At 36.8% G+C, this 13,641-nt stretch overlaps 1 protein-coding gene across 1 annotated transcript; it reads left to right on the plus strand.

The window, feature by feature from the left end:
- The first annotated feature begins 1,634 nt into the window (after positions 1-1,634).
- Positions 1,635-13,638, plus strand: LOC148673644 (uncharacterized). The gene is made up of 9 exons (XM_088630344.1): positions 1,635-1,898; positions 2,277-2,486; positions 3,894-4,100; positions 5,655-5,888; positions 6,979-7,132; positions 7,891-8,000; positions 9,270-9,383; positions 10,384-10,527; positions 12,798-13,638. The coding sequence occupies exons 1-9, from the start codon at positions 1,812-1,814 to the stop codon at positions 12,930-12,932; spliced, it is 1,395 nt and encodes a 464-aa protein (XP_088486470.1). The 5' UTR covers positions 1,635-1,811; the 3' UTR covers positions 12,933-13,638.
- The last annotated feature ends 3 nt before the right edge of the window (positions 13,639-13,641 follow it).

Raw genomic sequence — 13,641 nt, forward strand, 5'->3', positions numbered from 1 at the left:
TCATTTTTTTTTCTCTACAACTTTCTGACTTTCTTTTCCCTAACCCTAAAATATACTGGAATACTGTATATATTCTAATACGGTATTCCTTCACTCCTATCCATTCCTGTAGAGAGATGCATCCCCATAGCATGTTGCTGCTACCACCCAGCTTGATGAACAGAATAGGTGATGTGCTATGTTGGGTTTGTCAGGTCATGTCATGTCATTTGACAAACCACTTTATACCATACAGTTTTGGGTTTATGTCCAGCGTTATTCTTTGAATCAAGACCAAAAAGTTCCAATTTTGTCTTATCTGACCACAAAAACGTGTTTGCAGTATCAATCAAATGCTTTATGGATTTCAGCAATGGCTTCCTTCTGGCCAGCTTTGTTAAATGATGGATATACTGTATATTTGTCTCAAATATACTGTATATTTTTTCCCATCTTAACCATTGAACTCTGTAGATTTTTCAGTTACTTTTGGCCTTAGAGTGGCATCAGCCTGATCTAGGAATTGTCTGGGTGAAATGATCCATCTCCCGCATCTTAATGATTGACTGCACAAAGCTCAAAGGTATATTCATTGTCTTTAATTCTTTTTATACCTTGTTCACTGGGTTAGTTTGAAAGAACCTTGGTATTCATAGTTGAATCTTTGTTCGTCAATCACCACCTGAACAAGAAACATCACAGAGACAGGGATTCTTATCATGGACCATGAAAAGTACTATTGCTGCAGGTACTGTAGATAGAGCTCACTCAGTCTTATTACTACTTTGAAGGTAAAGTTTCATTTTGAAGTAGGCAGTCTAGAAAGTAATGCAGAAGCAGACTGAAAATTTTTTTTATAAACAGCTTGTAAATTCAAGCAAGGCTGTGGCACACATGGAATCTACTGCTGTTTGCAATGGTCAAACAACTATCTCTACCAAGGATGAAGGACAGGCCGCATAGACTGAAGGTTGTCAGTGCACATACAGGATTTACTACTCGCTGCTCTGATAAGCAGCTTCAAGTGTACAATATAGATTACAGTGACTTATTTCTGCGTTACTTTCTACAGTGCCTGCTTCAAAATGGAACTTTACCTTCAAAGTCATAGCATGAGAGAATGTATTTTTATGTGCAGAAAGGATTTGAATTTCTTGCTAATCATATTAGCTCCCAGCTGCTATAACAAAGTGACAATTATTTGTGTTCGGCAAGCTTACAAAACTGTTCACTACCTTCCTCTTTACAAACACAGTTTTAACTTGAGAAACCACAGTGTTATCTTTGGAAAGAGTCAACCGTCGTAAGTTGGCTGAAATTTCCCTTTGTTAGAATAATAATGAAACATTTGCCATTAACTGTACAGCAATTCACCCTTTCTTTTAATAGTACTTTTCCATAAGTCTTTGGATAGCTTCTATGTGTTACAAATGTAAATATCCAGATTCCAACAAAGTGGAACAAAACGTTGACATTGTACAGCATTATCTTATTAAATTGGTAGAAGGAAATTTCAGTCACGTCAAGACAGCTAACACTGTTTCCAAAGATAAGTTTCATTTTTATTGCACAATAAATTATTTCTTAAGAGGAAGGTAAGTGTCAGTTTTGAATTCTTGCTTAAAGGGAAATGAACGTCTCCCTCTGCAGTCCTTTGCCGTACTTATAAAAGGAGAATGGAGCATCACAGCTTGCAACACAACAGGATCAGCGGCGCTTGATTCAAAAAGTTTAAGGAGCATGAGTAGATTTTTTTAATCCATTTGCACTTGACTTTTGCACAAATAATTTTTGTCTGCTTTTGAAAGAAATTCTCCATTTGGTCTTAAACAATGAACTTTAACAATTATGAAACCACCAGTGAAAAGGCACGTCTCCACAGCAAGTGCCAGATGGGAGACCAGGAACAAAGACACCAGGTGAGTTTTCAAAGTATCTTCATTGTTGAGGACTAAGGAAAACATGCTTTGTTTTTGAATGAAGATAAATAATTGATATAAATGGTTTTCCAATGGTGGCCTATACTACTTAGTTTTTATATAAACATGCAAAATACAAGCCTTTTTAAAAATTTATAAATCAAGAAAATGTTAATTTTTTTAGCAACAATCAACAAGCAATGGTCAAATATCATAGTGCTTAAGAACACGTATTATATTGCTAATGTGCCTTATGGCAGAGTTTGTGAAATAGAAGATAGTTATAAAGCTGGAGACATTCGAGGTACAACATGCATTGAGCTAGGATTAACAGTCTATGCTTGGCAATATAAGCCCATTTACTCTGGTGTCTTTCAGACGAGAGCCTGCACCTCCCTGATGAAGACCTTCTTTGTGTGCCTGCTGGCCTCCTTTGTGACCATAACGCTTGGGGTCTCCTTAGTTCTCTTCACCCCTTCTCTGAGGCTACCCAATAAGGAGAAACCTGAGGAAAGCAGCAAGCTGCTGAGCTCGAATCCTCCAGTTGACCCCAAATTCAAGTACTTGAATCAGATGGAGAAAACAAAGGTATGAGGCTCATGCTGATTTTAATAGGTCTGACACAAATTTCCTCTTCACAAAAAAATATTGTGTCAATCTTTCATGCTGCATCTTCAGATTTTCAGGTATATTATCCCTGTTTAACCTCTTTATGGTACATTTGTGCTGCTCAATTAGACAGTGTTCTCGGTAGCGTTTTGAATTAGAAGGGGTGTCATTCACATACAGTGGTATACATGATAAAGAGGTCCGAGTGCCTTGATGTTCCGGAGTGAAATGAAACTGAATTATTAACTGTTTGATTAGGAATGTAATGTCACTGAATTCCTGTACATGTTCTCAGCCTTATTTTGGGCAGCAGTCTCCTTTAAGGGGTTTTATCCAGCGCATAAATGATGTTTGTACTTGTAAAAGGGTGAAGCAAATATAGCACAGGTGGTGAGCAAGTCTTAGTTACTAGCTTTGCCAAAGGTGATGCCTAGAACGCTAGGCAGCTTAGAATAGAAAAGCAAAGTGTCCCTGTGTGTTTCTGTATACTAGTATGAGATAGACTGGCATGCTGTACAGAGTCTTGTTCTGTCTTGTGCACTGTGATCCTGGGAGAGGCTCCATGTTACCACTTACCAGGAATAATCATACCAGGAATAAATGGAATAAACATACCAGGAATAAACATAGTTTTGGATGGAGCTAATGAGACTGCCTTTCATTACCAGTATTTCAGAGTTACCTACCGCAGAAAAGATGTGTTGGGTTGTAAAACTTACTTTAGCTCTAGGTCAATACCATTCTCTACTACAATAAATCTAGCACAATAAATGCTGCAGTGCCCTTCAAAAGTTTTGAAACAGTAAAGTGACTTTATTGTAGACTAGCATAATTGAATGCTGATGACTACACTCCAAAACCTAACCCTCTCATCAGATGATGATCAAGATGAGATAAGGTTTTTTCTTTTTGGAAACAGTTGCAACATTTTACCATTAGCTATGAATGTTATTGCATCCCTCAACAACTAGCCCTCCATAAACCTTCATAAACCATCCAAACTGACAACAAGGAGAGGTTAATTCTATGTACAAAGGAGAGCAGACAGAAGAAAAAGTACAACGTTTTAGATGTTCAACCTTCTTCTGTTTCTTTTTTACTGTCAACATGAAATTAATCTCTAATTGTTCTTTTTCAAGTCTCAGTTTGACGCGGATCCACACTCTCAACTCAGGTTAGGTCATATAATTTGTAGGCAGCATTGCATTTTTCCTCTGGTATTGACACGCTAGTAACATCATTTCACAACACCTTCACAACACCTTACCTTTCCAACATAGTATACATTTCATAAAGATCAAAACAACCAGGTCAGCTGATTAACAATGAGTTTTTTCTCTGTCATACAAATTGTTGAATTTATTCTATTTTTGTCTTTGATGACAGAAATTTGTATTGTCAGGCGGAGTGGTCCAATGGGCAAGGTATCGGAAGAACCCCAAAGACTACGACACCAAAGAAGAGGAGGAGTTTGGCAGCAGTATCAATGCCAATGATGCTAAAATGACCGCCTCCACTTTGTTGATTAAGCCCAATGGGTGTCGCGTTCCCCATTGGCACTTCAATGCTAATGAGCACGGGTTCCTGGCAACGGTAAAATTGATGTTCGCTATGCTGTGAATATTTCCTTGGAGTTAGCTTTATGCTCAATAGACCCCTTTATACAAACAGTGCCAAAGTATGAAGTATCTAAGACACTAATGGCTTAAGTGATAGTGAATGTGCCAGTTCGTCCATTGATCATAGTTAAATTCTTTGACTGAAGAATAAAACAGAATATTTATGCTTGCCTTGCTGAGTAAACTGTTAAAAGTTGGAGGTCAACAATACCTTCAGACACTCAGATGTGTTCTTTAGGTTTTCAAACTTTTAAAGGGTAAAGATTGTATGTTGTGGCATACGTTTGATTTACAGGCCCTCCAAAACCTTCATCATTATCATTTAAATATCTATAGTAAAAGGTAAAGTGCCTCACAGTGTTGTCTTTGACAGCAGTTTTAGAAATTAGCAAATAATAGTTGGTGTTGTTTAGCTAGGCCCTTTCATGTGTAGGAAAGCAATACAAAATAAAAACAGGTCTGTCAAGTCTGTCAACAGTAGAAACAAGTCTTGTCTATTCAGCTGTACAATTCAACACTCTGCTCCAAAGGTACACCCAGCATCCAGACTCAATATAGTCAACTGATAAAAGTGGTACATTCTTAACCTAATATTGTGTTATTCTCTGTATGTTCCTTAGCATACTGTAAATATATCTCACCTACTTTAAGATGAGTAATTTTAAGCTGTGAGGAGTGCTCAACATTGGCCCGTTTCAAGGTCAAAGTACTGAATGATTTGGGGGTGTGCATATTAAAACTTCATTTTTGTGCATAATCTCCTCAGATATTTTGTCAATAATTTTTGAAAGTGTGTGTATGGGGGTGAGGGGGCTGATAGGCAGTTTCTGGTAGGTAAAATGTGTCAATATGAAGGTAAAATAGAATACACTTACAGGAAAAAAAAGCTCAACATTAATTAGATTGTATTATAAAATCTGTCATAACATTTTCACCGGAACATACCTTTTCCATACACAATATCACAATATAACAGTCTGCAAAATCCACAGTGTAGCTAAAAAAACTACCATTGCAATGACAATGTATGCATTTACCCGAACAAAAATAGCATTTAGACTTTTGTTTGACTAAGCAGTTGTGCATGAAAAGCTCTTCTCATCTCTAGAGGGGTCGGGCATGGTAGGAATGCAAGTTTTTCCACCGAGTTAGAATGTGTAATGCACCTTGGGACCTCTCTGATCCTGGGTTGACCCACGTTGTTTAAACTGCAGTGTGAAAATGCTTGTCTGACCTACTTGACACCATGTCATGACCTGAATTGAAATGTTAGTGAGAAAAGGGGCTCTATAGTATGGACTTTTCTGCAGTCAGAACATTCTCACAGCTGTCTTTTTGTTCTATTTAGTATTACTATATATGATTGGAGGCATTAAAACCTCAACAAATGTTATCAGGTCTAATGCGCATTTGGTGCATTTATACTAGTGCCTCTTGGTATAGTTTCTAGTTGACTGACATGCAGGACCTGCATGATACTTGCAAAGAAGCTCTCGTTGGCTGTTCTTTAATGTCTGACTTTTCTCAGGGAACAGTATGGATCGGTATCCTGGACTCAGCTCCCTTCTCCGTGACGTCTTACAATGTGACGGCTGGGCAGGTCATCTTCCTCCCCAGGAGCACCCTGCACTGGATGAAGTGTGTGGGGCAGGAGGACTGCTTGTTTGTGCTGTTCTTCACCACTCACGAAGAGCTTGTCACCCGTGACGTAGATGACGTGTTTTATGCCACACCGCAGGACATTGCCGCTCGGTCCCTTAAGGTAAGCACGGTGTTCATCGGTGACTTGGCCGATCTCCAGGGTGTTCTCCCTGCCGAATGAAGGTCAGCATGTGTGTCCATTTCAGACCAATTCTGTACACAGTGGGGGGTTTAATATATGTTTAAAATGGGCTGAAGAAGTTCAAGTAGGGAGCTGCGTCAAGTGTAGGCTGCAAAGGAACAGGTAAAGGTTTATTCCACGCTGAAAAGAAAAAAAACACCAGAAGAAGGCTTCACAGCTGAAACATTGTATCTCTTTTCATTTCTTTTCAGCATGGAATAAGCCCTTACCTGTTTAAAATTGGGATGACTATGATAACATCTAATCACTCACACTGTGCAGAAGAAATCATGCCTTGTCCTCCAAAATAAATCTTGTAAATGTAAACAAAACAATGTAACAAATTGGAAATGTATTGCATATAAAAATAGATACTGCAAAAAATTGGTTTGTTATCCACCTAGTGGACAATTTGTTTATCTACTAGGTGTGAAAAATTAGAATAATAATAATTGCTTACAACTATATAACACTTTTCTGGACACTCCACTCAAAGCCATTTACAGCTAATGGGGACTCCCCTCCCCCACCACCAATGTACAGCAGCCACCTGGATGATGCAACAGTAGCCATAGTGCACCTGAACACCTGTTTACAGTATAGTGTCCCCCTCGCTATACTGGGGCATTAGGACCCACATGGACTACAGGGTGAGCACCCCCTGCTGGCCCCACTAACAGCTCTTCCAGCAGCAACCTTAGTTTTTCCCAGGAAGTCTCTCATCCAGGTACTGACCAGGCTCACACCTGCTTAGCTTCAGTGGGTTGCTAGTTGTGAGTTGCAGAGTGATATGGCTGCTGGCCATTCCCAGAGTTTATTTGACTTCAATAAATTTTCTATCCTAGTTTAAAGCATGTTTAAATCTAAACCTTTTGCATTACTTGTGTACATGTAATTTTAATTTGTATTATTATATTATATAATTGATATATAATATAGTATTATAATAATTGTATTGTAATATTATTATTGTGTGCTCCTACTGTATGAAAGTCCTGCAAAACTTTGAGTTACTTTTTTTTTATTTTAGCCAGCTGGTGGGGTGGACTTCATTAGGTCCTTTAAGCAACCTGCAGAGAACCAGGCAGTCAACCTTCCTCCCAATCTCAATGAGCTGGTGAGGAAGGCCAGCTATACACAGTCTAGGGACTTCCTTGTGGCAAGATACTTTTATGACCTGAAAGGTAAAAATAAACTTTTTTTCTTTTCCCATTTGGTTAAAAGTTATTTTTTAAAATATATAGATCTAGGTTTCCAATTTATCAGCTTTCAGATGGCCATTTAGAATTTCTATCCCACTGGTGTAGCTCACAATCACTAGAATTTTGCAGCAAATGTCCTCCCACCTCGTTATCGAGTACAATGTTTTTCATGTACAAAACCTACCAGATTGTGCTGAGATGCTATTGAGTCAATTTGAATATTCTTGAGCTCAATGGAAATTTGAAGATGTCCATCATAAATTGCATCGTGTAGTGGGAACCACAATTTCAAAAGGTCCTACATTGGATAGCCCAACCAGTTAGTGAGCAATGAAAATAATATTATTTTTCTAGTGGTTTTCAACAGAACAAAAGTTTAATCAAATTGATAAGTACTGCCCATCTGAGAGGGAAAATCTGCATTACTGGTCTGAGACCCGGAGTAATTACAACTAAATAGATCAAGCCAACATGTCCAGATATAGTCCTCAAAGGCTGTAATTCAGATTTTAGAGGTTATAAATCACTGAGAACTTGCAATCTAGTTCACTTCAGCAAGCTTATCTCAGTTCAAAAGCAAATTACTCAAATGGAATCAAAACCACATTGCCCTCTGTCCCTGAAGAATAGAGTTTTTGGGAAGGGAATATGGTAAAATTATGTTTTATTTTAACAAATGTCTTTATAAATTCAACTGGGTTTTGAAGATCAAATGGCACTAATTATCCTGTTGGTTTTAGCTTCCAAGCAGTACAGGTATCCCGGTGGAATCATACAGTGGGCAAGATATACTAAAGACCAGACCGGACTTTCTAGAAATGAAATTATATTTGCTAAATCTCTCAATGAGGTAAGACAGGCTTATAATCAGAGTAATTCATCCTTACTGCTTTCCAAGAAATAGGCAAATATTTATGAACAATAAAAAGATATTACACAATATTCAAAGCTGCATTTGGTGAACACAAATATTATTGGGGAGAGGTAATTCCTCAGAGAATGTAAACAAGGCTTCTGTGAACGTGCAAAAAAACTGTAAACTGTAACAGCTAAAGTGCATTTTTTTCTGTTCTGCTAATTTATTACACTTATGTTAACAGTACCTTTTTTAATTTAATGAGACTACTGTCTCAGACAAAACTGAACATACAATATGAATACAACAGATGGGAGCTGTATACAACAGGGATTATTCTACATCACTTTATTTTCATTTTAATTGTTTGATAATGTGGCTCTTTTTAACATAAATCTCTCATATATGATATATTTAATTGTGTAAAAATGGAGGAGTTAAAACATAATAATTGCAGTCTACACAAATGAAAAAAACTGCAAACTGAGAGTGCTTTTTAAATGTGATAAATTATTTCTTATCTGTATCTAATCTAAAAGACAATGAAAAAAGTGCACCATTCATCTGCTCACCAACTGCTAATCACCACTATGTTCATGAACTTATGTATTGAATTTTATTTACAATTATTCTCTCTATAAAATGTTGCTGTAACTGTCAATATGACATTTAAATTAAATTATGATATTTGAATTCAAATACGATTACATTTGAATCATTAATTATTCACGATGGTCATTTGTCTATGGTATGTAATGGTGAACTGAAGACCAAATTTTACAATGTGTAACCTAGTGTAAAAAAAAGAGTGCAGAATTTAAGGAGAGGGAGATTTTATTAGATTAATTTGCATGAATTGTAACAGTCAAAACTGCTCAGTATGTATTTGAGTAGTGACTAGTACTGTAGTTGCTGTTAAATGATTGTGAAGTGACACAAAGGGTATCCAGTTGACTTCTTGATTGCTGCTCACTCCGAAGTCTCTGAAGTGTCCTTCTTAATTGATCACGTGTGTTACAAGCATCTTCTCTGTAACTCCTTATAACCCATTCTGATACAGGATTACATGTGATCTTCCAGGTTTTATATTTTAGAGTGACTTCCTTCATTTGACCTCACCGTAATGCTTCATTGCCTCTCTAGAAGACATTTGTTTCACTGTAGAGTACATGAACTCAGCTCGGATGAAGTCAGAGGAGAATAGTACAGTGGAAGTAGAATATTCAACTGTCTCATCTTTTAATTTCATGTACTGACTCTCAGCATGAGGACACTGTAACCATTGCTACAATGAGGATCTTCACTAATGGGATGCGGCAACCCCACTATCATTTCAATGCCAATGAAATGGGTTATGTGCTTAGTGGCTGTGGGAAGGTAAGTAAGAAGTAAGGCAGGTGTTGCGAAACTTCCCTTTTGACTTTTTACATCAGGCTGAGACATCAAGCACAGAAGTATTAGATACTTATAAAACAGTTATTTTGAGTATTTGTCTTAATGCCACTTATGGGAGCCACTGTATGTCGTATGTATTTCACAGATCAAATTTGCAGTTGTTTGCTGTATCGCAGCTGTTTGCAGTTGTTCTGGAATACGTTTTTACAGGCAGAGTCCAATGTCCCAGTCCCCAGCAGCCACAGTCTTGCAGCCCTTATAACCCTTATGGCCACTTTTCCAAAGAACATTAAATATTATTACTAGCATGTTAGCTGATTCAGATAATTGAATCAACTTTGTTCTTGTGTGCATTTCTGCATTCTGCTCTCCACATTCCAAACTCAGTTTTAGTCTGTTTATACATATGAAAACAAATATTTCAACTGCAAGTGAAACACGGTTCTAATTATGGTATTGGCACTGACCTCTGCTGTAACTCTACAAAATGACTGACTGCCGATATATAGAATTTCAGAGGTATTTTAAATTAATTTAATTCAGCTTAGTTATCTTACGAAGTTATCTTGGCATATTCCAAATAGGAGAGCGCTCTATGTAATTTCCAATCACTTACTGAAATTGTAGTTGGAGATGAGTGTCAGTTATAGGATTATGACCGCAAAGTAATTTGTACTGTGGCTGAAAATATTGATAAATATTAATACATTGATAAACTACCTCAACTCAAGGGAATAACTACACAAGAGGAACTTAAAATATACAAGACAGATGGTGTTTATTATGGTCTTGAGATCTGGGACTGATAAGTTAGTCATATCATCTTTAGAACATAAATAGTTCAACAAGATATTCAGGAATATTTAAATACCTCTTAATATTTATCCAGAGAACAAGAAAAGCATATACTAGTACTTTGTAGATGATGAATGCAAAGATTTTAGGTGTAAAATTTATCCTATGCAATGCGTTTCCATTGCAGGTTGGTGTCGTTGGCAGGGATGTGGTTAACTTTGACATTGAGAAGGGGGATGTCTTTTTCTTCCCTCACGGCACTCACCATTACATTAAGAGCACATGTGATGAGGACTTGCTCCTGGTCATTGCATACAGCACTGGCAATGAGGTGAGAAGACATTTGATTACTTAAGCCCCTTACATTAACTGTATTGAATTCTATGTGTGGAACTCCCTTGTATATTTTCAGAGTGTGCCTTTAAGGTAATATGGACCAAAGGTTATGTTTTCTAAAAGAAAGTTTCCAGTGATGAGCAGAGAGAAATCCAATCCCCTTTCAGTTTGGAAAGTGATTTCCTTTTTTAGACAGTAGAATTTATCAATAAAACTGAATGTTGATCTCTGGAGTATTGAACTCAACACATCCTTCTCCTAAATCCTACTATTTATCTTTCTCATACACCTGGGACGATGAAAGATATTGTATCATTCCCTTAGGATCCATACTAAATGGCTTGCAGCAATGCAAGGGTTTAAAAAGCAATGCCCCTGTCACTTTTGTACGTCAAAACACAAAATAGTATGTCCAATGCTTAGACGTGGCGATTTTGGTCATATATTTTTACAAATAGGAGGATAAGAACGTTGTGAAATTACCAGAAAAAAACTGGAAATTGACTAAGCACGATAATCAATAATTAAAAATAATCATAACCACCACCGAATTGTAAAATATATGCCAAGAACATACTGTACCAAGCAGTTGGTGTAATTACAGTCACCTAAAATCTTTGTTCTCTGCAACAGCTTTGATGAAAAGAGCAATAAATCAGGCACACTCAGTTTGAATCAAATTAATTAAAATACATACAACACAAAATACAACATACAAATTACTCTACAGTATATGCAAACTAGACATACTGTATGAGATGCCTACATCCGGACTAACCAGAAAAATCTCCAGACTGCTTCCAAGTCTTCAAAGATCCAACATAACACCTATACAGGCCAAAAATAGTTATAAACCTACCTTCTAAACCAAACAGTTCAATGTAGAGTTAAATCTCACTATAAAAGGCTACAAGAAGCTACTGGAGGCTACAAAGCGAGCAGGATACCTACAGTATCTCCTTATCCTAAAAGTGCATCCACTAATGAGGGAGAGTCCGTTTTTACCCCGAGGGATTCTTTATTCAGGAAATCAGAGTTTCCTAAAAACAACAGAACGGCAATAAGGTTCAAATACTTAACTCGTATCTGGTGTTAAAGGCTGATTGGACCTCCCATCTGGCATTGTTTCCTCTCTCACTTCGGGTCTTTCTGTCCATCCCCTGTCCAATCTTCTCTCTGCCTTTTATCCTCTGTTCCTTGGACTGTTGATCACTCTTCATCATTCCCCCAGAACTTAATTAGCCAAGGTAAACCAGAACTGGAAATGTTGACAATAGTTTGCCACCCCCATCTAGCTGTAACATGTTAAAAAACATTTAATAGCCATCTCCTGCAGTCTTGTCTTTGGTGGCAAGTACTGTATACGCTGATAACAACAAACCCTGTCATAAATTACATTCCCTTTAGTATTGTTATGCTACATGAGAATTCAAAATTGGGAACTGTATGACTTGGTGGGGAATGGACAGGTCAGATGCAGTGCAAGAAAAGAAAAATTACATTCTTGTATTATTAATATCTTATTTATTATAAGATTATATTGTATTGTCCATGTTATATTACAAAAAAAGGAAAAACTGTTGTACCTGAGCCTGTGTCATATTTACGGTTACATGTGTTAAAAGCACATATTCTTGATATCCACCACATCTTACCAAACAGTATTCAGAGGAAGGAAAGTACATTACACATTATACACACATTGGTAAAAAAAATATTTTATTTTTCCCTTTGTATTGAACAGTCGGACATATTAGTTGCACTGATATTCATATTTCTCTTGCCATTTTATTGCTGGTTCTAAACTAGAACTACTGCAGTAGTTCAGGTGGGTAGCTGCGTCAGGTACTACAGTGTTACTGAAGTGAAAATATATTTTTTAAATCAACATATGTATAGCACCATACGTTTTACACGATGCATTTACAGCATAGTACTTTATGACATCATAGTATTTTTCAGGAAAGAGTTGTAATTTGTAAGAGAATTACACTGGGCTCCACCTACAATATCTTATTTATATGATTGAGTGTGACAATTTTTACAGTACTATCAATTAGTGAATAAGAAAAAGAAATCCTGATGACTAACAGACTTTCTTTCCTCCTTACCAATACCATAATACTTATTTAGATTATTATTCAGAATAGGAGGGCAAGAAATTCTGCTTTTTAAAGTTGTCTCACAATTTCTATACTGCCTACATTCACAACTACTCTACAATTCAGTTGTGATAAACGTCAAAATGTGCTATTTTTTCCACAGCTGCAAACCTTGGATATGAATATTTACTTCCAGTCCACAGCTGACTTCATCTTAGCCCAGCTTTTCCTGAAGAAACAAGATGAATTCCAGAAAATCCCCACCTTCAAGGAACCCCAAGACATTAACTTGCCATGAAAACTAACTTGCAAAGAGCCCTAAAGACTTTGTTTAGAACAATACATTTGAAGTAATAGACAAGAGCAGAAAAGATCAACAGCCATGCAGTATTGTGTTTTTAATTGCATTTCGAGTGATTTAAAATTAAATTTCCAAGTGTAATTCCAGAAAACCCAGAATGTGATTTGGGTTTTCAAAGCTATGTTAAGAGAGATAAGGAGGTCTACACCTATTAATTTCATGGAATGTTCCCAAATAACATAGCACTATTCTGAGTGATAAAAATCTCAGTACAAGAATAGCAAAATGTCACACTTTAATTAGTCATTTCTACACAGTGCTGTTTTTAGCTTCATCAGATTTATCACCATCATATCAAAGAATGTTTTATTACCTTTTTGGCTATCACAGCTGGATAAGCACAGCCTGTCCTTATAATTCTACATTCATTTGTATTATTCTGTTGCTAATAGTCCAAGCTTTTATTACAGCTGGCGATGGGCACTAAATGCTTTGCTTATTCCTTGTGTATTTATACTTGTTAAGCAGAGAATATAAGATTAATGAAAGAAAAGGCCTGGTGGTTTTAGAAGCTCAATTACAGGTTGGACTTTGCAGTTCATTATGTTCACTTCTGCTTTTGATCAACAGAAAAATAGCGCTTTGAAACATTTTACCTTGTATCTGCACTTTTCCAGTTGGAATAAAATACGGTATAAATGCATCA

The sequence above is a fragment of the Lepisosteus platostomus genome, chromosome 4, assembly GCF_059453375.1.
Source record: "Lepisosteus platostomus isolate fLepPlt1 chromosome 4, fLepPlt1.hap1, whole genome shotgun sequence".
Classification (NCBI taxonomy): Eukaryota; Metazoa; Chordata; class Actinopteri; order Semionotiformes; family Lepisosteidae; genus Lepisosteus; species Lepisosteus platostomus.

Excerpts from the sequence above, each read along its gene's own strand:
- LOC148673644 (XM_088630344.1), top strand. The coding sequence starts at position 1,812 with ATGAACTTTAACAATTATGAAACCACCAGTGAAAAGGCACGTCTCCAC. Across the intron at positions 5,889-6,978 it reads TTGCCGCTCGGTCCCTTAAG|CCAGCTGGTGGGGTGGACTT; the intron begins GTAAGCACGGTG and ends TTTTTATTTTAG. Across the intron at positions 8,001-9,269 it reads TTGCTAAATCTCTCAATGAG|CATGAGGACACTGTAACCAT; the intron begins GTAAGACAGGCT and ends ACTGACTCTCAG.